At 38.7% G+C, this 26,241-nt stretch overlaps 1 protein-coding gene across 1 annotated transcript in view; it reads right to left on the minus strand.

Annotated features, from left to right (window-relative positions):
- Positions 1-26,241, minus strand: part of PPP1R1C (protein phosphatase 1 regulatory inhibitor subunit 1C) — a 104,889-nt gene that overhangs the window by 46,806 nt on the left and 31,842 nt on the right. Inside the window, exons 3-4 of the mRNA XM_036879381.2 lie at positions 2,643-2,680; positions 488-548 (exon numbers count right to left, since the gene is read on the minus strand). Of these exons, the coding sequence (XP_036735276.1) occupies positions 488-548; positions 2,643-2,680 (99 nt within the window). The remainder of the gene's footprint in view (positions 1-487; positions 549-2,642; positions 2,681-26,241) is intronic.

A 26,241-nucleotide genomic window follows, 5' to 3' on the forward strand; every position in this document is an offset into this window, starting at 1 on the left:
TTTCAACAGCTGTCACATGTACAGCTAATAGCTGTTCGAGTAGGTTTCTTAGAGCTGCTCTTGACACAAGACAATGAAACAATACTTTACACTAAATCTGCCCCATAGTTCAAGTCATCCTACTTTGCTTCGGCCAAGGAAATAAAATGACAATTATCTGCCAGCACTATTGAGAGTAATTAGGATTCTGGAAAAATTCCTTCAAAGAAAATATGTGAGGAAGAGTAAAAGAAAACCTTTGTCATTATTTTAGAAAAAATGAATTTCCAGACTGAGATCCTGAGACATCTCTGGCTATCCCTTCTTCAGCCCCCTATCTTACTCTTGATGAAACTAAGTTTTAAACAGAGAAAGGTGGGCTTACTAAAAGCCACATTTCTGAGTTGTAGAGCTGAGACCAGACCTAGCTTACAGTCAAGCATATGGCCCTTGAGAACAGACCGGCTGCCAGCCACGAACTCAGCGCTCAAACGACCCGAAACAGTACCTTTCATGGCAGGCGGCGTGTACACGCTCTGCTTCCTTTGCTTAGGGGAGGCATTCTGGGACTGTGGACAAAGAAGAAAGAGCAGAAGCCTTATATTTGGGTAAAAAGTACATTGCTATCAGCCCTGTGAGGGAAATAAACACTGTGCCGTATTTCAAAGAGCTTGCTGATTTCCCCTGTCATGATATAGAACTCTCATCAGTGAGAAATTATATGTATGTCCTCTGGTAGCACAGTTTTAGAAGCTATAAGGCTATTTTATCATTCCACTCTTTGTCCACTACAGTCTTGAAATTACATTTAAAGTTTTTTCTTACCTAGGAACATCAGTTTATTTTAAAAAGAAAGAGAAAAGTGACACCATTTCTACCATTTGAGAGAAAACTGTAAGTGCCAGGACAAAGTATATTCAAGAGCTATGTTTCTGAGGTAATTATACCTGTTCATACGACTGAGTGGTTCTGGATGGATAATGAGGGTCCTTGGTAAGTAATGCCATCTATCACCCTCTGAAATTGATATGTTCAGTCCAATACCTCCATTTATTTGGAATTACAGTGTCGAGATAATATTCTTCTCTATGTTCAAAAGATAAATCCTTTCCTAACAAAACAGCTATTTAACAATCTTACCGTAGCACATTGGGCCAGGATTAAATTTTAAAGGAGGGATTTTTAACCTTAAAAATTATAAAAATTGGAACACAGCAACAAATTTTAGGGTCAAAACCACAAATATATATCTATACATGACTATATACATATAAAATATTATTACAGCAAATTATAAGTATGTGATCTATACCCCAATCAGATTATGTCAAGGACTCCTGTTTGATAGTGTGTCAATGTGTATTTCAGTGTGGCAAAGGTAGGGGGTCTTAATCTATGAGTTTTAGGGTCTAAAGCAATTATTCTTGCTTTGAAAAGCTCAAGTATAAATAGTTATGGGATATGTTTGGGGGATTATTCTGGCTTTCCATGCTTATTAGAAAGAACTTGATATACAGAGCCTGAAAATACTACAAACTGTTTCACAGTGAGTAGAACCACAGAAGTCTCTCCTTGTGCATACTAAAGCTTAATTGCCCTTAAAAGTATCATCAAGATGTAGATATTTAGCTGAGGTGAAAACAGTATATCACAAATTTAAAAATGCAACCAAAATAGTTGTCAAATCCATTTCAGCTAAGCAGTTTCTCCAGAATAGAATATTTTGGTACCAGTTCATTATACAAGGTGCAGGCAGGACGACTCTACATTAATGTTAAACATGTGGATGATTGATATTTCTGGTGTACCTCTACAGTATTCAGTCACATCTGGTTGACTTTGAGAAGCAATCACTTCTGAGATTTGTTATGCATTTATTTCTATATACAAAAATCAAGTAGAAAATTAATGCTACAGAAAGCTTGTTTGATTTGTAATATAGCAGTAAAATGTATTAAATAATAAAAACTACCTTACATTTATGTAAGAGTTTTATTTTCAAAGCATTTTCACATGTGCAATCGCATTATAGTACCTTGAGAGATACTATTTGGTATCTTGTTCTTTCTACATTTTTCTCTAAGTATTACTGTATGCCTACTCATGCAGCTATGGGAACTGACTATTAAGTCTGCACGCATCCTATTCAATAATTGTTCCTTGTTTCCTAAATTCCTTGTATTCTACATGTTCTATATTATCAGCTCCCCCAGCCTCCCCTGGTTCCTGCTTTCTATCATCACTTCTCCATGTGTATTTGAAGACTCTGTCCTTCTGGTCTGCTCTGGCTCCATACACCAAAGACCCTCTAGAGGTGCCGCCTCCTCCAACTTCTTACTCCAGAACCCTCACACTGGCTGGCCCCAGCCTGTGGCGGTCATAGATAACCAGTCACTACACTGATAACATCAGTATCATATCTTGCCACTAAAAGCAATGGCTTATTTTAGAAGCTTTTTCAGAGTTTAGTATTTCACAGGTAGAGAATCAGGGAAACCTAGAGGCAGAGATTTAACAATACCATTGTACTGTGTATTCATTCAGTCAGGAAAAACAAACAGTTTTTACATCACAGTTATATTGATACCATATTTTATGTCACATCAAATCTATGTTTTTAATTGATTTGAACACAAATTTATACAAAATATAAGAAAACTTACTTCTGCTTGTGTGTTGGTCACCCTCTTGTCATCTATTTCTGTAAGAGAAGTAGGTTCATTTATTATAAAGGTAATATTCTTCCTTTAATATGCATATCAACATTTCCAACAACAAAGATCAAAATGATTTAAGAATTGCTTTATGTTTATATAACATCCATGGCTCAGTCTGATGGCTGAGAGGGAAAGGCAGGCAGGAGGTGGTGTCCTTTTGAGATAACCTTCTCTCAAAGGCTTACAAAATGGCAATAAGAAAAAGCAGCCCTCCTGAAATCCCAAACTGCCCACCTTCCAGAAGTCCAGAAAGGAGAGCAGGGAACTGGCCTTCAGGAAACTGTTTGAGTCACCGTCACCAACGTCGCAATGCTAAGGCATAAACAGCCTCCTCTTCTATGTGTTTTTCTGTATTATGAATGATTTAGCTGTGGTTTCATTTTTGTTGAAAAGCAGAATGTATTCCCTGCTCTATGGGAAGCTTCTCTGAGACATTCAGAAAGAATGTGTTTGATTCTCTTCTTTGTAAAGTTACTCAAGAGAAAATGTTTGGCTGCTATAATACAAACTGGTTGAAATTGTAGTCAAATGTGTCCTGAGACTCACACTCTAGACAATGAATGCAAAGCACATCCAAATTGATAAATAATGAGGGAAAAAATTTTCTATATTAAAACGTTTTTCTTTTGAAGTTTTCTCTTGGCTTTGCAGTTGTTTTATACTCTATCATAAATGTAAGTACAAGTTTATGGAAGACAGGTGGACAGAGAGGACTAAACAAGGCAAGGTTAGTATGTATTTTGGCAAGGGTCTGGAAGAGTAAAATAAGCAAGGCTGTGGGATCAATGCAGGACATATAGCTAGAGCGTCACACTTCCATCAGAGAACCAGATAAGGGCGACATGTGGCAGTAGTCCTGATGCACTGTGAGAGTTAACATAGGCACAAGCCGAGGCTTGCAGAGGGTAAAGGCAGTCATTCTGTATACAAAAGACCAATCTGGAAAATGTCATCAGGTACGGAAGGGTTCTGAGAGGCCATTGAGTCCTAAGACCAGTTACAGTACAAGCTGGCAGGGTCATGAAAATAAGTGCTAAATACCAACTTTCATGAAACCAATTAAGACCAGGGGCACAGCTACTGAGAGCCTGGGCTGTGAGAAAATGGTTACTAAAAGACTAACTGGATAGAAATTATATGGGATAGTCCCAGAGCTAGGAAAGCAAACAGAAATAAAAACCTGCCTCAACATTAAATTTTGAGATTTGCTTGGGGGTAATATGGACCAGTTCGCAGTAAGTCAATGATATCACTTATCAGAACTAGAAGAGTAAAAAATTACTGAAGGCAGAAAGACCTGCAGAAGCAAAGAAAATTACAGAAATCAGAGACATTTCAGAGTGAGAGGCTGGTAAGTCATACTTGGCCCCTGGCAGAGGGCCACAGCAGAACAGAAAATCCAGAAGAGATTTTTGGTTATTGTGGGACTAGAGTAATAAAACTGAAGACTTAAAGGGCCTCAAATGTACAACTGGTCTCCCCATTAATATATTTGAGAAGTTCTGAAGCTATATAAAGGAGGTGAATAAATAATTCAAAAACCTCTTAAACACAGAACATAAATTCCAAAGAGACAAAGACCTGCAGACTCTTAATTGGAAGGACTAGAACGAATATTAAACAGGAACACTGAGTCCTCGCAAAACTGAAATCTGGCCTCACCCTGGCATCGTTTATGACTGAATTAGTGATCAGTCCCCTAATCTATCCACCTAGCAGAGGAAAAGGTGAACCCTATAAACAATCAATTTTTTTTTTTTAATGTTTGGGATTATGGATAAACTGAAGGTTCCTGTGGCCAGGATTCTCACCTGGTCCTGGTCTGCTAACTCACTACACATGTGTGGGCAATATGTTGTTATTGATTACATATAAAGAGCTCCACCCAGTGCTCTTGGTGACACGGTGGCCTGGCTGCAAGAGAGCAGAGCAGAGGCTGGAGTGGTGGCAGGGCTGAGGACAGAGACTGAGAGGGCTGTGGGAGACAGAGAGGCCCAGAGGCAGAGACCAGCTTGCTGCGTGCAGACTCACTCTGAGTGGATGGGATTCTAGTGACTGACCTGCCACTGTGGAAATAAAGTTGGGTATGACCCTTTCACCCCAAGAATGTTACAGTGTCATTTCTTTGGTCTCATTGAATACATAGTGAACTTGTCTGGGGCTGAAACCCATTGGCAAGACACAGATCCTCTACAGTTTCATAAACACAAATGTCCAGCATTAAATAAAAATTATTGGCACAAAAAAGACAGGACTGATAACTAAGAGAAAATGAGAAAACAGAAGCAGACTCACAGGAAATTCAGATATTGAAGTTTGTGGTCAAAGACTATAATGAATATGTTACAAAAAATATGAACACTAAAATATGAACACTAAAAAAATAGATGTAAATATAATCTTAACAGAAATAGAATCAATGAAAAGAAACAAATTCATGAGCTTCAATAGACATGATCTTAATTTAAGACTTCAGTGGTTGGTTTTAGAGCATATTGGACTTAGTAGAAGATACAAATAAGTTAATGAATTGGAAGACAAGTCAGTAGCACTACTCAAATTGAAGTACACAGAGAACAAAAAGTGATGGAAAAAATGGAAGAAGAGAGATTAACAGACAACACAGTCAAAATGTGTGAAATAAGAGTATTGAGGTCCCAGAGGTAGAAAAGGGATACGAGACTTAATGGCTAAGAATTAAAAATCAAACAGCAACAACAATAAAAAACACCAGAAGACACACATTTAAGAAGTGTAACAAACTCCAAACAGGGATAAGGGAAAAAAAAAAAAGAAAGAAAGTTTCATATAAGCATATCACAGCAAAATTTCTTAAGGCCAAAGCCAAAAGAGAAAATATTAAAAACAGCCAAAAAGACAAAAACATCTTCAAAAAGTAGTAAAATGGACCAAAGCAATGGAATCCAGAAGACAATGATGTAACTTTTAAAGCACTGAAAGAAAATATCTGGAACCCAGAATTTTTATTCAGTGGAATTATCCTTCCAAGTGAAGATGAAACATCAAATCATGCCTGCTGTCAGACACACATTTTTCTGAAATATAATTCTTTCTTTGGGTCAACAGTGAAGTAGTAAATTTCTTTATCTAATTCCTAATTTGAAAATATTGACTCTTGTCTCTTCAAAAAAGTGTTTTTTATTTACTTCCTTCTTTGGATCATAACTGAATTTGTAAGACTCCTTGTCTAATTTCTAATTTAAAAACACTATTCCTAGAATTAACAGGAGAAATAGAGGGAAGATGGCGGTGTGAGTAGAGCAGCGGAAATCTCCTCCCAAAACCACATATATCTATGAAAATATAACAAAGACAACCCTTCCTAGAATAAAGACCAGAGGACACAGGACAATATCCAGACTACATCCGCACCTGAGAGAACCCAGCGCCTCGCGAAGGGGGTAAGATACAAGCCCCGGCCCGGCGGGAGCCGAGCGCCCATCCCCCCAGCTCCCGGCGGGAGAAGAGCAGGCAGAGCGGGAGGGAGACGGAGCCCAGGACTGCTGAACACCCAGCCCCAGCCATCCGGGCAGGAGTGCAGACACAGTACGTGCCCAGGGGACCCTGGATGCTAGGAAAAAAGAGCAGCAAGAACAGTGAGCGGGCACCGGAGGCCGGGCGCCGGAGGACATAAGAAAAGTGCGCGACCAATTTTTTTTTCTTTTTTCTTTTTGCTGCTTTGTGTTGGCGAGCGCTTTTTGGAAGTCTTAAAGGGATAGGGACCCCAATACTAGGGAAACAGGGCAGCAAGAACAGTGAGCAGGCACTGGTGGCCTGGCGCAGGAGGACACCAGAAAAGCAAGCGCCCATTTTGTTTTTGTTTTTTTTTTTCCTGTTTTGTTTTGGCAAGCGCTTTTCTTGGAGTCTTAAAGGGATAGGGACCCCAATACTAGGGAAACAGGGCAGCAAGACCGGTGAGCAGAGGCCTGAGGCTGGCGCCGGAGAAAAAAGAAAAACGAGCTTTTTTTTTAATTAAAAAAAAAATTTTTTTTTAATTTAAAATATTTTTTCTTTTTTTTTTTGGTGGTCGTTGTTTTGTTTAGGTGGGTGCTTTTTGGAAGTCTTAAAGGGGCAGGGCGGGACACTTAATCCAGAGGTAGGGAATCCGGGGATCTCTGGGCACCCTAACCCCTGGGCTGCAGGGAGCAGGGAGGCCCCTTTCGGAGATAAATAGCCTCCCAGCCACTGCCCCTCCAAAGCCACTCCACCACTTGAGAGCAACAGCCCGAGCCAGGCCACGCCCACAGCAACAGTGGAGATAAACTAGATAGCAGCCGGGCAGGAAGCAGAAACACTGTCTGCCCGCAGCTGCGCAGCACAAGCCACTAGAGGTCGCTGTTCTCCCAGGAGAGTAGGGCCACAAACCAACAAGAAGGGAAGTTCTTCCAGCCGTCACTCGTCCCAGCTCTGCAAACTATTCCTATCACCATGAAAAGGCAAAGCTACAGGCAGACAAAGATCACAGAGACAACACCAGAGAAGGAGACAGACCTAACCAGTCTTCCTGAAAAAGAATTCAAAATAAGAATCATAAATATGCTGACAGAGATGCAGAGAAATACGCAAGAGAAATGGGATGAAGTCCGGAGGGAGATCACAGATGCCAGAAAGGAGATCGCAGAAATGAAACAAACTCTGGAAGGGTTTATAAGCAGAATGGATAGGATGCAAGAGGCCATTGATGGAATTGAAATCAGAGAACAGGAACGCATAGAAGCTGACATAGAGAGAGACAAAAGGATCTCCAGGAATGAAACAATATTAAGAGAACTGTGTGACCAATCCAAAAGGAACAATATCTGTATTATAGGGGTCCCAGAAGAAGAAGAGAGAGGAAAAGAGATGGAAAGTATCTTAGAAGAAATAATTGCTGAAAACTTCCCCAAACTGGGGGAGGAAATAATCGAACAGACCATGGAAATACACAGAACCGCCAACAGAAAGGATCCAAGGAGGACAACACCAAGACACATAATAATTAAAATGGCAAAGATCAAGGACAAGGAAAGAGTTTTAAAGGCAGCTAGAGAGAAAAAGGTCACCTATAAAGGGAAACCCATCAGGCTAACGTGAGATTTCTCAACAGAAACCCTACAGGCCAGAAGAGAATGGCATGATATATTTAATGCAATGAAGCAGAAGGACCTTGAACCAAGGATACTGTATCCAGCACGACTATCATGCAAATATGACGGTGGGATTAAACAATTCCCAGACAAACAAAAGCTGAGGGAATTTGCTTTCCACAAACCACCTCTACAGAACATCTTACAGGGACTGCTCTAGATGGGAGCACTCCTAGAAAGAGCACAGCACAAAACACCCAACATATGAAGAATCGAGGAGGAGGAACAAGAAGGGAAAGAAGAAAAGAATCTCCAGACAGTGTATATAACAGCTCAATAAGCGAGCTAAGTTAGGCAGTAAGATACTAAAGAGGCTAACCTTGAACCTTTGGTAACCACGAATTTAAAGCCTGCAATGGCAATAAGTACATATCTTTCAATAGTCACCCTAAATGTTAAAGGTCTGAATGCACCAATCAAAAGACACAGAGTAACAGAATGGATAAAAAAGCAAGACCCATCTATATGCTGCTTACAAGAAACTCACCTCAAACCCAAAGACATGTACAGACTAAAAGTCAAGGGATGGAAAAACATATTTCAAGCAAACAACAGTGAGAAGAAAGCAGGGGTTGCAGTACTAATATCAGACAAAATAGACTTCAAAACAAAGAAAGTAGCAAGAGATAAAGAAGGACACTACATAATGATAAAGGGCTCAGTCAAACAAGAGGATATGACCATTCTAAATATATATGCACCCAACACAGGAGCACCAGCATAAGTGAAACAAATACTAACAGAACTAAAGGGGGAAATAGACTGCAATGCATTCATTCTAAGAGACTTCAGCACACCACTCACCCCAAAGGATAGATCCACCAGACAGAAAATAAGTAAGGACACGGAAGCAATGAACAACACAGTAGAGCAGATGGACCTAATAGACATATATAGAACTCTACATCCAAAAGCAACAGGATATATATTCTTCTCAAGTGCACATGGAACATTCTCCAGAATAGACCACATACTAGGCCACAAAAAGATCCTCAGAAAATTCCAAAAGATTGAAATCCTACCAACCAACTTTTCAGACCACAAAGGCATAAAACTAGAAATAAACTGTACAAAGAAAGCAAAGAGGCTCACAAACACATGGAGGCTTAACAACACGCTCCTAAATAATCAATGGATCAATGACCAAATCAAAATGGAGATCCAGCAATATATGGAAACAAATGACAACAACAACACTAAGCCCCAACTTCTGTGGGACACAGCAAAAGCAGTCTTAAGAGGAAAGTATATAGCAATCCAAGCATATTTAAAAAAGGAAGAGCAATCCCAAATGAATGGTCTAATGTCACAATTATCGAAATTGGAAAAAGAAGAACAGATGAGGCCTAAGGTCAGCAGAAGGAGGGACATAATAAAGATCAGAGAAGAAATAAATAAAATTGAGAAGAATAAAACAATAGCAAAAATCAATGAAACCAAGAGCTGATTCTTCGAAAAAATAAACAAAGTAGATAAGCCTCCAGCCAGACTTATTAAGAAGAAAAGAGAGTCAACACAAATCAACAGTATCAGAAACGAGAAAGGAAAAATCACGACGGACCCCACAGAAATGCAAAGAATCATTGGAGAATACTATGGAAACCTTTATGCTAACAAGCTGGGAAACCTAGGAGAAATGGACAACTTCCTAGAAAAATACAACCTTCCAAGATTGACCCAGGAAGAAACAGAAAATCTAAACAGACCAATTACCAGCAACGAAATTGAAGCGGTAATCAAAAAACTACTAAAGAACAAAACCCCCGGGCCAGATGGATTTACCTCGGAATTTTATCAGACATACAGGGAAGACATAATACCCATTCTCCTTAAAGTTTTCTAAAAAATAGAGGAGGAGGGGATACTCCCAAACTCATTCTATGAAGCTAATATCACCCTAATATCAAAACCAGGCAGAGACCCCACCAAAAAAGAAAACTACAGACCAATATACCTGATGAACGTAGATGCAAAAATACTCAACAAAATATTAGCAAACCGAATTCAAAAATACATCAAAAGGATCATACACCATGACAAAGTGAGATTCATTCCAGGGATGCAAGGATGGTACAACATTCGAAAGTCCATCAACATCATCCACCACATCAACAAAAAGAAAGACAAAAACCACATGATCATCTCCATAGATGCTGAAAAAGCATTTGACAAAGTTCAACATCCATTCATGTTAAAAACTCTCAGCAAAATGGGAATAGAGGGCAAGTACCTCAACATAATAAAGGCCATCTATGATAAACCCACAGCCAACATTATATTGAACAGCGAGAAGCTGAAAGCGTTTCCTCTGAGATCGGGAACTAGACAGGGATGCCCACTCTCTCCACTGTTATTTAACATAGTACTGGAGGTCCTAGCCACGGCAATCAGACAAAATAAAGAAATACAAGGAATCCAGATTGGTAAAGAAGAAGTTAAACTGTCACTATTTGCAGATGACATGATACTGTACATAAAAAACCCTAAAGACTCCACCCCAAAACTACTAGAACTGATGTCGGAATACAGCAAAGTTGCAGGATACAAAATCAACACACAGAAATCTGTGGCTTTCCTATATACTAACAATGAACCAACAGAAAGAGAAATCAGGAAAACAACTCCATTCACAATTGCATAAAAAAAAATAAAATACCTAGGAATAAACCTAACCAAAGAAGTGAAAGACTTATACTCTGAAAACTACAAGTCACTCTTAAGAGAAATTAAAGGGGACACTAACAGATGGAAACTCATCCCATACTCGTGGCTAGGAAGAATTAATATCGTCAAAATGGCCATCCTGCCCAAAGCAATATACAGATTTTATGCAATCCCTATGAAACTACCAGCAACATTCTTCAGTGAACTGGAACAAATAATACAAAAATTCATATGGAAACACCAAAGACCCCGAATAGCCAAAGCAATCCTGAGAAAGAAGAATAAAGTAGGGGGGATCTCACTCCCCAACTTCAAGCTCTACTATAAAGCCATAGTAATCAAGACAATTTGGTACTGGCACAAGAGCAGAGCCACAGACCAACGGAACAGACTAGAGAATCCAGACATTAACCCAGACATATATGGTCAATTAATATTTGATAAAGGAGCCATGGACATACAATGGCAAAATGACAGTCTCTTCAACAGGTGGTGCTGGCAAAACTGGACAGCTACATGTAGGAGAATGAAACTGGACCATTGTCTAACCCCATATACAAAAGAAAACTCAAAATGTATAAAAGACCTGATTATAAGCCATGAAACCATTAAACTCTTGGAAGAAAACATAGGCAAAAACCTCTTAGACATAAACATGAGTGACCTCTTCTTGAACATATCTCCCCGGGCAAGGAAAACAACAGCAAAAATGAGTAAGTGGGACTATATTAAGCTGAAAAGCTTCTGTACAGCAAAAGACACCATCAATAGAACAAGAAGGATCCCTACAGTAAGGGAGAATATATTTGAAAATGACACATCCGATAAAGGCTTGACGTCCAGAATATATAAGGAGCTCACACGCCTCAACAAACAAAAAACAAATAACCCAATTAAAAAATGGGCAGAGGAACTGAACAGACAGTTCTCCAAAAAAGAAATACAGATGGCCAACAGACACATGAAAAGATGCTCCACATCGCTAATTATCAGAGAAATGCAAATTAAAACTACAATGAGGTATCACCTCACACCAGTAAGGATGGCTGCCATCCAAAAGACAAACAACAACAAATGTTGGTGAGGCTGTGGAGAAAGGGGAACCCTCCTACACTGCTGGTGGGAATGTAAACTAGTTCAACCATTGTGGAAAGCAGTATGGAGGTATATCAAAATGCTCAAAACAGACTTACCATTTGACCCAGGAATTGCACTCCTAGGAATTTACCCTAAGAACGCAGCAATCAAGTTTGAGAAAGACAGATGCACCCCTATGTTTATTGCAGCACTATTTACAATAGCCAAGAATTGGAAGCAACCTAAATGTCCATCAATAGATGAATTGATAAAGAAGATGTGGTACATATACACAATGGAATACTACTCAGCCATAAGAAAAGGGCAAATCCAATCATTTGCAGCAACATGGATGGAGCTGGAGGGTATTATGCTCAGTGAAACAAGCCAAGCGGAGAAAGAGAAATACCAAATGATTTCACTTATCTGTGGAATATAAGAACAAAGGAAAAACTGAAGGAACAAAACAGCAGCAGAATCACAGAACTCAAGAATGGACTAACAAGTACCAAAGGGAAAGGGACTGGGGAGGATGGTTGGGTAGGGAGGGATAAGGGGGGGAGAAGTAGGGGGGTATTAAGATTAACATACATGGGGGGGTAGGAGAAAAGGGAGGGCTGTAAAACACAGAGAAGGCAAGTAGTGATTCTACAACATTTTGCTATGCTGATGGACAGTGACTGTAAAGGGTTTTATAGGGGAGACCTGGTATAGGGGAGAGCCTGGTAAACATAAAATTCGTCATGTAAGTGTACATTAGTGATACCAAAAACAAAGCAAAAAAAAAAAAAAAAAAGGGCAGTTCCTGTGTGGTAACCTCCAACGAGTTCTACACAAGGGTATAAAGGGCATATAAAAGTGTAGGCAAAGGGTCTGTTTGTGTTTATACAGAGGATCAAAGCCTAATTGGGCTACCCTGAACATGAACTAAGATACGATATGAAAAAGAACTTCCAACATCTGCACTCTCTGGAAGACTCATGCCAGAAGATGATCATCAAAAAACCCCAACAAAGATCCACGCACTGCTACAGCTGTAGATGCACTCATCCCACCAGTTCCTGGACTTGCCATGGGAATGAGGAAGGAGATATCTAAGCTGGCCTGTGCATACAGTTAAACAACAAATTTGACTGGATCTATACTGTTGGAACTCAACCAAGAATTAGGAGAAGTGCAAATTGTAGCGCTCCAAACTCTTACAACTACAGACTATTTACTGTTAAAAGAACATATGGGATGTGAACATTCCCCAGGAATGGGTTGTTTTAATTTGTCTGATTTCTCTCAGACTGTTCAAGTTCAGTTGGACAATATCCACCATATCATAGATAAGTTTTCACAAATGCCTAAGGTGCCTTAATGGTTTTCTTGGTTTCACTGGAGATGGCTGGTAATTACAGATATGCTTTGGTTATGTAACTATACTCCTATTATGTTAATGTGTGTGCGCAATTTAAGTAGTAGCTTAAAACCTATATATGCTGAAGTTACTCTACAAGAAGATATGTCAAAGAAATCATCAATCTTCCTGTTTTCTTCCGTCTGCTACTTCTCTAGCTTTTCTTCTTCCTTCCTAATTACAACCCTTAAATAGAATTCGTGCCTCATATCAAATTTACCGAGTATCATAACACCTCCAAGTGGTAAAGATACCTCAGGACAAATGCTGGGCATAGAAGCCACAGGGCATAAATATGCAAAGAAGTAAAAAGCTAACCTTTTCAAACAATAAGGCTTCCCTCTCACTTACCAACTTCACATTTCCCTGTATGGCCCCGGAAGATGACTGGTTAGCCAGAGACGGGTAAGATTCCTCAAGGGAGGAACAACCTAAGACAGGCACAGTTGCAGGGGGGCCATCAGGTGAGAAATTGGGGATCAACAGAGGTGAGGCTTAGAACCTCATCCCGCCTGTTTTGAGAGAAATCTTCTGCATACGTGGATGTTTTATTGCCCTGGTCTAGCTTGGATTAACACATAGTCTACAGGCACACACCTGATCATCTACATTTGCTCTCTTACAACACTAAACTATGTTTTCTACCTTTATCTTGTATCTACCTACCACTTCAGCATTTTATTAAAAATAATAATAATAAAGAGAGAAATGTGGTATCCACATATAAATCAAGTATAAAAACCAAATGAGTATTCATATTTGAACTGACTGTTTAGAGTTCATAATGCATGAGCAAAACCGAAAGTTTCTGTGATGACTGCCCTTGTACTGTTCACTATGTAACTTATTCACTATGTAAGAATTTGTTCTCCATGTAAGAACTTGTTTGTTATGCCTCAGAATATTGGAGACTGACGAAAATTAGGCTTGGGGTGGATTAATGATTGTGCATTGAGTATTGACTCCCCTATACAGAATTTTATTGTCGTTAACAACCATTTGATCAATAAATATGAGAGATGCCCTCACAAAAAAAAAAAAAAAAAGGACAGACTTCCAATGGTAAAATAAATAAGTAACCGGGATGTAATGTATAGCATAAGGAATATAGTCAAGATATTGTAACAGCTTGGTAGGGTGATAGCTGGAACCTAGAATTATGTATATAAATGTTCTACCACTGTGTTGTACACTTGAAACTAATGTAATGTAATACTGTGCATCAACTACCCTTCAATAAAAAATAATTATTTAAAAAAAAAAAAAAAAAGCCATAGTAATCAAGACAATTTGGTACTGGCACAAGAGCAGAGCCACAGACCAATGGAACAGACTAGAGAATCCAGACATTAACCCAGACATATATGGTCAATTAATATTTGATAAAGGAGCCATGGACATACAATGGCGAAATGACAGTCTCTTCAACAGATGGTGCTGGCAAAACTGGACAGCTACATGTAGGAGAATGAAACTGGACCATTGTCTAACCCCATGTACAAAAGTAAACTCAAAATGGATCAAAGACCTGAATGTAAGCCATGAAACCATTAAACTCTTGGAAGAAAACATCGGCGAAAACCTCTTAGACATAAACATGAGTGACCTCTTCTTGAACATATCTCCCTGGGCAAGGAAAACAACAGCAAAAATAAGTAAGTGGGACTATATTAAGCTGAAAAGCTTCTGTACAGCAAAAGATACCATCAATAGAACAAGAAGAATCCCTACAGTATGGGAGAATATATTTGAAAATGACACATCCGATAAAGGCTTGACGTCCAGAACATATAAAGAGCTAACACGCCTCAACAAACAAAAAACAAATAAACCAATTAAAAAATGGGCAGAGGAACTGAACAGACAGTTCTCCAAAAAAGAAATACAGATGGCCAACAGACACATGAAAAGATGCTCCACATCGCTAATTATCAGAGAAATGCAAGTTAAAACTACAATGAGATATCACCTCACACCATTAAGGATGGCTGCCATCCAAAAGACAAACAACAACAAATGTTGGCGAGGCTGTGGAGAAAGGGGAACCCTCCTACACTGCTGGTGGGAATGTAAGTTAGTTCAACCATTATGGAAAGCAGTATGGAGGTACATCAAAATGCTCAAAACAGACTTACAATTTGACCCAGGAATTGCACTCCTAGGAATTTACCCAAAGAACGCAGCAATCAAGTTTGAGAAAGACAGATGCACCCCTATGTTTATTGCAGCACTATTTACAATAGCCAAGAATTGGAAGCAACCTAAATGTCCATCAATAGATGAATGGATAAAGAAGATGTGGTACATATACACAATGGAATACTACTCAGCCATAAGAAAAGGGCAAATCCAATCATTTGCAGCAACATGGATGGAGCTGGAGGGTATTATGCTCAGTGAAACAAGCCAAGCGGAGAAGGAGAAATACCAAATGATTTCACTTATCTGTTTAATATAAAAACAGAGGAAAAACTGAAGGAACAAAACAGCACCAGAATCACAGTACTCAAGAATGGACTAACAGGTACCAAAGGGAAAGGGACTGGGGAGGATGGGTGGGTAGGGAGGGATAAGGGGGGGAGAAGTAGGGGGGTATTAAGATTAACATGCATGGGGGGGTAGGAGAAAAGGGAGGGCTGTACAACACAGAGAAGGCAAGTAGTGATTCTACAACATTTTGCTATGCTGATGGACAGTGACTGTAAAGGGGTTTATAGGGGAGACCTGGTATAGGGGAGAGCCTAGTAAACATAATATTCGTCATGTAAGTGTACATTAGTGATACCAAAAACAAAACAAAACAAAACAAAACAAAAAAGGGCAGTTCCTGTGTGGTAACCTCCAATGAGTTCTACACAAGGGTATAAAGCGCATATAAAAGTGTAGGCAAAGGGTCTGTTTGCGTCTATACAGAAGATCAAAGCCTAATTGGGCTACCCCGAACATGAACTAAGATACGATATGAAAGAGAACTTCCAACATCAGCACTCTCTGGAAGACTCATGCCAGAAGATGATCATCAAAAAACCCCAACAAAGATCCATGCACTGCTACAGCTGTAGATGCACTCATCCCACCAGTTCCTGGACTTGCCATGGGAATGAAGAAGGAGATATCTAAGCTGGCCTGTGCATACAGTAAAACAACAAATTTGACTGGATCTATACTGTTGGAACTCAACTAAGAATTAGGAGAAGTGCAAATTGTAGCGCTCCAAACTCTTACAACTACAGACTATTTACTGTTAAAAGAACATATGGGATGTGAACATTCCCCAGGAATGGGTTGTTTTAATTTGTCTGATTTCTCTCAGACTGTTCAAGTTCAGTTGGACAATATCCACCATATCATAGATAAGTTTTCACAAATGCCTAAGGTGCCTAACTGGTTTTCTTGGTTTCACTGGAGATGGCTGGTAATTACAGATATGCTTTGGTTATGTAACTATACTCCTATTATGTTAATGTGTGTGCGCAATTTAAGTAGTAGCTTAAAACCTATACATGCTGAAGTTACTCTACAAGAAGTTATGTCAAAGAAATAATCAATCTTCCCATGTTTTCTTACGCCTGCTACTTCTATAGCTTTTCTTCTTCCTTCCTAATTACAACCCTTAAATAGAATTCGTGCCTCATATCAAATTTACCGAGTATCATAATTCTTCCAAGTGGTAAAGATACCTCAAGACAAATGCTGGGCATAGAAGCCACAGGGCATAAATATGCAAAGAAGTAAAAAGCTAACCTTTTCAAACAATAAGGCTTCCCTCTCACTTACCAACTTCACATTTCCCTGTATGGCCCCGGAAGATGACTGGTTAGCCAGAGACGGGTAAGATTCCTCAAGGGAGGAACAACCTAAGACAGGCACAGTCGCAGGGGGGCCATCACGGGAGAAATTGGGGATCAACAGAGGTGAGGCTTAGAACCTCATCCCCCCTGTTCTGAGAGAAATCCTCTGCATACGTGGATGTTTTATTGCCCTGGTCTAGCTTGGATTAACACATAGTATACACGCACACACCTGATCATCTACATTTGCTCTCTTACAACACTAAACTATGTTTTCTACCTTTATCTTGTATCTACCTACCACTTCAGCACTTTATTAAAAATAATAATAATAAAGAGAGAAATGTGGTATCCACATATCAATCAAGTATAAAAACCAAATGAGTATTCATATTTGAACTGACTGTTTAGAGTTCATAATGCATGAGCAAAACCAAAAGTTTCTGTGATGACTGCCCTTGTACTGTTCACTATGTAACTTATTCATTATGTGAGAATTTGTTCTCCATGTAAGAACTTGTTTGTTATGCCTCAGAAGATTGGAGACTGACGAAAATTAGGCTTGGGGTGGATTAAGGATTGTGCATTGAGCATTGACTCCCCTATACAGAATTTTATTGTCGTTAACAACCATTTGATCAATAAATATGAGAGATGCCCTCACAAAAAAAAAAGTACAGACTTCCAATTGTAAAATAAATAAGTAACCGGGATGTAATGTATAGCATAAGGAATATAGTCAAGATATTGTAACAGCTTGGTAGGGTGATAGCTGGAACCTGGAATTATGTATATAAATGTTTTATCACTGTCTTGTACACTTGAAACTAATGTAATACTGTGCGTCAACTACCCTTCAATAAAAAATAATTATTTAAAAAAAAAAAGCCCAACAACCAAAACTGGACAGCTACATTCAAGAGAATGAAACTGGATTGTCTAACCCCATACACAAAAGTAAACTCAAAATGGATCAAAAACCTGAATGTAAGTCACAAAACCAGGCTACTGGTTGCATAAGTCTGGTTGGAGGAAATGGTGTGTGACTGCTCATGGATACAATGTTTTTAGGGGGGTGATGAAAATGTTCTAAAATTGACTATGGTGATAGTTGAACAACTCAGCACATGTACTAAAAACCATTGAGTTGTATACTTTACATGGGGGAGTTTTATGATATGTGAATTATATCTCAATAAATATGTCTTTTTTTAAAAAAAAAAATGGGCAGAGGAACTGAACAGACAGTTCTCCAAAAAAGAAATACAGATGGCCAACAGACACATGAAAAGATGCTCCACATCGCTAATTATCAGAGAAATGCAAATTAAAACTACAATGAGGTATCACCTCACACCAGTAAGGATGGCTGCCATCCAAAAGACAAACAACAACAAATGTTGGCAAGGCTGTGGAGAAAGGGGAACCCTCCTACACTGCTGGTGGGAATGTAAGTTAGTTCAACCACTGTGGAAAGCAGTATGGAGGTACATCAAAATGCTCAAAACAGACTTACCATTTGACCCAGGAATTGCACTCCTAGGAATTTACCCTAAGAATGCAGCAATCAAGTATGAGAAAGATCAGTGCACCCCTATGTTTATCGCAGCACTATTTACAATAGCCAAGAATTGGAAGCAACCTAAATGTCCATCAATAGATGAATGGATAAAGAAGATGTGGTACATATACACAATGGAATACTACTCAGCCATAATAAAAGGGCAAATCCAACCATTTGCAGCAACATGGATGGAGCTGGAGGGTATTATGCTCAGTGAAACAAGCCAAGCGGAGAAAAAGAAATACCAAATGTTTTCACTTATCTGTGGAATATAAGAACAAAGGAAAAACTGAAGGAACAAAACAGCAGCAGAATCACAGAACTCAAGAATGGACTAACAGGTACCAAAGGGAAAGGGACTGGGGAGGATGGTTGGGTAGGGAGGGATAAGGGGGGGAGAAGTAGGGGGGTATTAAGATTAACATGCATGGGGGGGTAGGAGAAAAGGGAGGGCTGTACAACACAGAGAAGGCAAGTAGTGATTCTACAACATTTTGCTATGCTGATGGACAGTGACTGTAAAGGGGTTTATAGGGGAGACCTGGTATAGGGGAGAGCCTAGTAAACATAATATTCGTCATGTAAGTGTACATTAGTGATACCAAAAACAAAACAAAACAAAACAAAACAAAAAAGGGCAGTTCCTGTGTGGTAACCTCCAATGAGTTCTACACAAGGGTATAAAGCGCATATAAAAGTGTAGGCAAAGGGTCTGTTTGCGTCTATACAGAAGATCAAAGCCTAATTGGGCTACCCCGAACATGAACTAAGATACGATATGAAAGAGAACTTCCAACATCAGCACTCTCTGGAAGACTCATGCCAGAAGATGATCATCAAAAAACCCCAACAAAGATCCATGCACTGCTACAGCTGTAGATGCACTCATCCCACCAGTTCCTGGACTTGCCATGGGAATGAAGAAGGGGATATCTAAGCTGGCCTGTGCATACAGTAAAACAACAAATTTGACTGGATCTATACTGTTGGAACTCAACTAAGAATTAGGAGAAGTGCAAATTGTAGCGCTCCAAACTCTTACAACTACAGACTATTTACTGTTAAAAGAACATATGGGATGTGAACATTCCCCAGGAATGGGTTGTTTTAATTTGTCTGATTTCTCTCAGACTGTTCAAGTTCAGTTGGACAATATCCACCATATCATAGATAAGTTTTCACAAATGCCTAAGGTGCCTAACTGGTTTTCTTGGTTTCACTGGAGATGGCTGGTAATTACAGATATGCTTTGGTTATGTAACTGTACTCCTATTATGTTAATGTGTGTGCGCAATTTAAGTAGTAGCTTAAAACCTATACATGCTGAAGTTACTCTACAAGAAGTTATGTCAAAGAAATAATCAATCTCCCCATGTTTTCTTCTGCCTGCTACTTCTATAGCTTTTCTTCTTCCTTCCTAATTACAACCCTTAAATAGAATTCATGCCTCATATCAAATTTACCGAGTATCATAATTCCTCCAAGTGGTAAAGATACCTCAAGACAAATGCTGGGCATAGAAGCCACAGGGCACAAATATGCAAAGAAATAAAAAGCTAACCATTTCAAACAATAAGGCTTCCCTCTCACTTACCAACTTCATATTTCCCTGTATGGCCCCGGAAGATGACTGGTTAGCCAGAGACGGGTAAGATTCCTCAAGGGAGGAACAACCTAAGACAGGCACAGTCGCAGGGGGGCCATCACGTGAGAAATTGGGGATCAACAGAGGGGAGGCTTAGAAACTCACCCCCCCGTTCTGAGAGAAATCTTCTGCATACATGGATGTTTTATTGCCCTTGTCTAGCTTGGATTAACACATAGTATACACGCACACACCTGATCATCTACATTTGCTCTCTTACAACACTAAACTATGTTTTCTACCTTTATCTTGTATCTACCTACCACTTCAGCACTTTATTAAAAATAATAATAATAAAGAGAGAAATGTGGTATCCACATATCAATCAAGTATAAAAACCAAATGAGTATTCATATTTGAACTGACTGTTTAGAGTTCATAATGCATGAGCAAAACCAAAAGTTTCTGTGATGACTGCCCTTGTACTGTTCACTATGTAACTTATTCATTATGTGAGAATTTGTTCTCCATGTAAGAACTTGTTTGTTATGCCTCAGAAGATTGGAGACTGACGAAAATTAGGCTTGGGGTGGATTAACGATTGTGCATTGGGTATTGACTCCCCTATACAGAATTTTATTGTCGTTAACAACCATTTGATCAATAAATATGAGAGATGCCCTCACAAAAAAAAAAGTACAGACTTCCAATGGTAAAATAAATAAGTAACTGGGATGTAATGTATAGCATAAGGAATATAGTCAAGATATTGTAACAGCTTGGTTGGGTGATAGCTGGAACCTAGAATTGTCATGTATATAAATGTTTTATCACTGTGTTGTACACCTGAAACTAATGTAATATAATACTGTGCATCAACTACCGTTCAATAAAAAATAATTATCTAAAGAAATAAATAAATAAAATAAAATAAAAACACTATTCCTAGTCTATTCTCTTCACCAACATAGATCATGTTTTGTCCCACCCTATGAGCAAAGGAGGTTCCTATGTCCAGTATCCTCACCTGACCCTAAACCACTTGATGATGTAATTGGCCTGCTGCTAGGCTACTGCTTTCACACCTGTGGGCAATAAGCTATTATTGACTGAGTCACTGTGTAAAGAGCTCTGCCCAGGACTCTGCCCAGAGAACAAGCTGGGTAATAAACCCTTTCACCCCAAGAACGTTCCATTGTCATTCCTTGGTCTCACTGAATCCATAGTGAACTTGTCCAGGGCTGAAACCCATTGGCAAGACACTTAAGTATATTTTCTTCTAACATTTTTCTAGCACTTATTTGTGAAAAATTAATTCTATTCTGTAGAGGAATATCAAGAGAGAAAAGCAATTTATAGTCCTTTTTTTGAGGTGCCCTAAAGATTTAATCACAAGGAATTAGTGCCATCTTTGACAGTCTTAGAAGGAATTTGCCAGTAGACCTGAAAACAGCAGTGAAATCTAAATTATCACATTTCAGCAGACTCTCTATTTGTGTATCTAACATATTCAAAGGTAGAACATCTTTCTTTGCAGAGACCCTTGGATCACAACTATTGACAATATCATCTGTGGTTGAGCAATACAGGGAGGGGCAGAGTTGAAGACAAAAATTCTATAGACAGCTGTAAGTCTACTAGTTTAAGAATAACCACTGACTCCAGGACCTTCAGAACTTAATAAATCAAATACAAATGAAAGAAATTGCTATGCACAGCTCAGCTCTTCATTTTGCATGTAAGCTCATCATTTCCTTGTGGTTTTAGTATTCATGCATAGACTTAGTGAGGTTAAAGTGCTTGAGAAATCTGCCATGTGTTTCTTGCCTATAATAGGGACCAGAACACTCACTGTTTCTTTTTTGGGAGTGCTATACAAAAATCTCCTAAGACAGCTATGGTGAAATATCTCTTTCTGACTTGTTATCAAACTCTTCACTTTCCAAAATGAGCTCTAGTCATCAGCTTTTTTGCTGAAAGCCTGCTGGGCTCTGTTGGACGCCTATCATTTGGGGCTGTGAGTTAAGCCACTAGGCAGTGGTTTCAGCTGTGTTTTTCTTTGTGCTCTTAGATTTAGTCAAAACCGAGCCCAATTTGAAACCACCAGAGCAATGAATTTATGTGCAACAGAAAGAGAGACATAGGGAAAAGCAGCAAAGAGTAGGAACAGTTTCACCTTTTTCTGCCAAGATTCACACAGCTGTATTTTCTTTTAATATTATTTATAGCTTTCCACTTTAATTGATAAAAGTAGGAGAATTAGCTGCTTACCAATATTTACCTCATTACCAAATATATTTTTATCTCTCAGAGCCCCCTACAAAATGGTTCATTTTAGTGGCAGCCAAAAGTAACCAGGACAAAGTAATCTGTGTAGAAATACTGAAGGAGATGACGAGGAAAGCACAAGATGGATCATACTAGTTTACTGAGAAAGAACACTCAACCAGTCAATGTCTTGTGATAAAGTGTCTTGCCAATGGGTTTCAGCCCAGACAAGTTCACTATGGATTCAAGGAGACCAAAGAAATGACACTGGAACATTCTTGGGGTGAAAGGGTTTATACCCAACTTTATTTCCACAGTGGCAGGTCAGTCACTAGAATCCCACCCACTCAGAGCGAGTCTGCATGCAGTAAGCCTGTCCCTGACTCAAGGCCTCTCTGTCCTGTGCAGCCGCCTCAGTCTCTGTCCTCGGCACTGGCACCACTCCAGCATCTGCTCTCCTACAGCCTTGCAGCCGTGCCACCATGTCGCCCAGAACAGTGGGCAGAGTTTTTTATATAGAGGCAATAACAGCATATGCCCACACATGTGTAGTGAGCTAGCGGACCAGGGCCAGGTGAGAATAATGACCATAGGAACCTTCACTTTATCCACATAGGGGTTAAAAATTTTCCAAACTACCTTTATGCACACATTTCATGATTTCTGCTGCCACTTCCAAACATAATAAAAGAACAGAAAAATCCGATCATTTGAAACCTCAGAAGTCTGCTTTTCATTAGTACTTTTATTTTTATACACTTATTTTTTCTTACAGAACATATTTTCTCCTACCATATAACCCTTTATTTGGGGGCCAAAGAACTCTTGCATCATTTTATCAATTGTGATTTTCAGTCATTGGCACAGTTTTTCTGCCTATTTGGAGTTTGAATTTCCCACATTTGCCCCAGGAAAACAAATTGATTCATTTAATGCATTGGTTTTTCTCTGGGGATGGTATCAGCCACACTTATTCCAGTAATTCTGATTTTAAAAAACTCCATCTCCTTTTCATAAAATTACATAGAGAACTGATTATAAATTGTGTGTTTTACATCAATTTTATAGATTTATTTAAAAATAATTACCAGATGTTTCAAGCAATGTAGACAACTAATCACATAATTATTTAATGAGCACTTATTATCTTCCTAACAGTGTACTTTGTGTCATTTTGATCTAATCAGCCTAATTCCTTTAATAGTTAGGCTTGAATAACGCAGGTTTTAGCCAACTGAAAACACTACAATTTCATTACTCTATTACATAGGATATCACAAAGGTTTTCTTAGCAGAGTGTCCAAATGAAGTCTCACAACCAGGTGCCTTACAAGTGAGAACAGGGAAAATGATTAGGTGAGCATGAGAAAATTACTCAGAGGTTAATCATTTGAATGGTAATGACAGGGAATTTTGTGAAAATCTACTTGAGAGATGGCTCTGAGAGATGCTGGAGCTGGAAGAGAATTAGCTGCTTGCCAATATTTAGAATATTTAGTATTCCTTCCACTCCATAGAATGTTTTCTCTTTTCTCACACTGCCTACTAAAATTGACAGTGACTTACTAAATCTACTTTGCAGCTTGCATCAGTCAGAGAAACTGTGATAGTTTCCATTTCTAAAGAAGATCATGGAATATAAGAGTAAATTTCTCACCTGTTTCTTTATATCTCATAACTTTAATTACATAACATGATTGTTCAACTTGAAATTATGATCAATATATTTCTAATTTGAATTGTTCTTCATTGTTTTTGAAGACTAATTTGGGGGTTACTGAGTGCATAAAAATTGGGAGTCAAATCTAAACTTTAAGTTTCAGTGTGTTCTTATGAACCAAATATAAGTCGACATTTGACTATTTTGGAGCTTCTCTACCTTGATCAGACTGCTAAACTAAAAAGTTGTTTGTTTTAAAGTCAGATTTTTATTTCTCAATCATGCTTCTTGATATGCTCTACTGAAAAACAATTTAATTTTTTTCCAAAACCTTTTGCATTTTCAACTGTATAGACATACCACTGTGAATTTCAAAATAATTTCTCTTAACAGGAACTCTGTTAAGAGAAAACCATTGTAAACTGATAGAAAGTATCAATCTCCTCTTAATGATAATTCTCTACAACAAGAGACACACTTCCCCTTTTCTTCTGTAAATGGAAAATATATTCCTAAATGTCACATGGTGTCATGTCACTCTACACATGAAATACACGTGGTTACCTATAAACAATGTGATAAAATTTTCATGGCCTAATCAAGTGAATGCATCATACTATCCATGGTAAATATGTTTCTTTTAGTAAAGGAAGTAAAGGTCAGTTGAACAATACTTTTGAAATCCTTCTCCATTTTAGGTAGCTTTTTATAGAAAAAGTATTGAAAGTCTTAAAATAAAGAGGCTACCTTTTGTCATTAGATCATCCATAAATATTTACCTCATATCCTAAGTACATATTTCTCAAAAAATGATCTTCATTCATTTTCAAAGATTGAAGGATTAAATATTTGTATAATCGAGTTCTTTTTCCAACTCTTGGTATTTTATCTGTCTTGACAATCTTAACCTTCATGTAGTTTCTCAATTTTCTTGACTCAGATGTAGTTTGCTTCCGAATTTCACAGTATGTTCTAAAAAGCAAGGGTCATTTACAATAGATATGTGGAGGAATTATTTAAAGGAAGAAGTACTGTAATTAGATACCAGTTCAAAATGTTTAGCACCAAGTTCAGATAGGAAAATGGAAAAAAAGATTATATGTAAATCAGGAGGGAAAATACCTTTATATTTGTATGTCTTAAAATTACAATATTTTTTTCCTATGAATGGTGATACAAGAGGAGAACTAAATGAAAACACATACTTACATGCAGTTAGTAAGTTAGTACTTATCATAGTCTGTTTTGTATGTAAAGCTGCTACCGTGGATCTAAACTGCATACAATATTTTAATAATAATTTGTTGCATGTACATGTATTGGATATCCCACCAAGAACTGGGCTCCAACCCTTCTAGAGAGTTTAAACTCTACTGAAAGAGATGGACAATTAAAGAGACAAACACAGTACAGTGGGATAAATCAGGGTTGTAACAGAGGAGGCACAATGTGTGGTAGAAGTGTACGTCAAGGACATTAAACTTAGCCTTGACAGAGCCCAAAAGGCTTTCTGGAGGAAAAGACATCTCAGATGGGCAGCAAAGATAGGTGGTGTAGGGAAAGTTGATGGGGCAAGGAAGTTGGGAAGAGTAGGACCGGAGATGGGAAAGAGATCTTAATCAGAAGAAACAGCCTATAGTTATGTCCCTGAAGTGTGTGAGAGGTTGACACATTTTAGAAATTAAAAAAAAAAAAAAGAAAACCCTCAAATACTTGAGCCATAGAATGCCAGGGGTCAGTTCAGAGAGAAGAGGTTGAAGGCTTAAGAAGGATCTAGATGATTTAGGGCTTTGTAACTATGCTAAGAAGTTTGGACTTTATTCTAGAAGTGACGGAGGACCACTGAAGGATTTTAAGCAAGAAGGGGCATGATCAGGTTTTTCTTGTAGAAACATGATTCTGACAGTTGTGTGGACAACAATTGCAGGTGTTCATCCTGAATATAGCTAGTTCAGCTAGGAAATTCTTGCAGTATTCAGGTGATGGAATATGATGAGTGGGGCCAGGTTAGAGAGATGCTCAAAAGGAAGAATGGGCTTAAAGCAGAGACTGACCAGATGTGGGAGGGGAGCAACAAAGGAGAAGGGAGTCAAAGATTTTATCACTTTCTGGCTCATAATGTGAGTACTTATGGAATTGTTGATTTTGAGGTAGTTATCAACTGTCCTAGTAGGAAGAGTGCAGAAATAGTTGCTCTCAGGAGTGAAAGTGGAGTTGAAGATACAGGTCTGGGAGCCATCAGCATCTGGGTGATCAATGATGCCAGGAAAAGGCAGAGAACACCCAGGAAGAGGGTGGAGAACTAGAAAAGCAGAGGGCCTGGCAGGCACCCTGAGTAATGGCAACACTTTAAGGATAGACTGAGGAAGAAAGGCCTGTTAAGGAGA

Source organism: Manis pentadactyla, chromosome 6 (genome assembly GCF_030020395.1).
Source record: "Manis pentadactyla isolate mManPen7 chromosome 6, mManPen7.hap1, whole genome shotgun sequence".
Classification (NCBI taxonomy): domain Eukaryota; kingdom Metazoa; phylum Chordata; class Mammalia; order Pholidota; family Manidae; genus Manis; species Manis pentadactyla.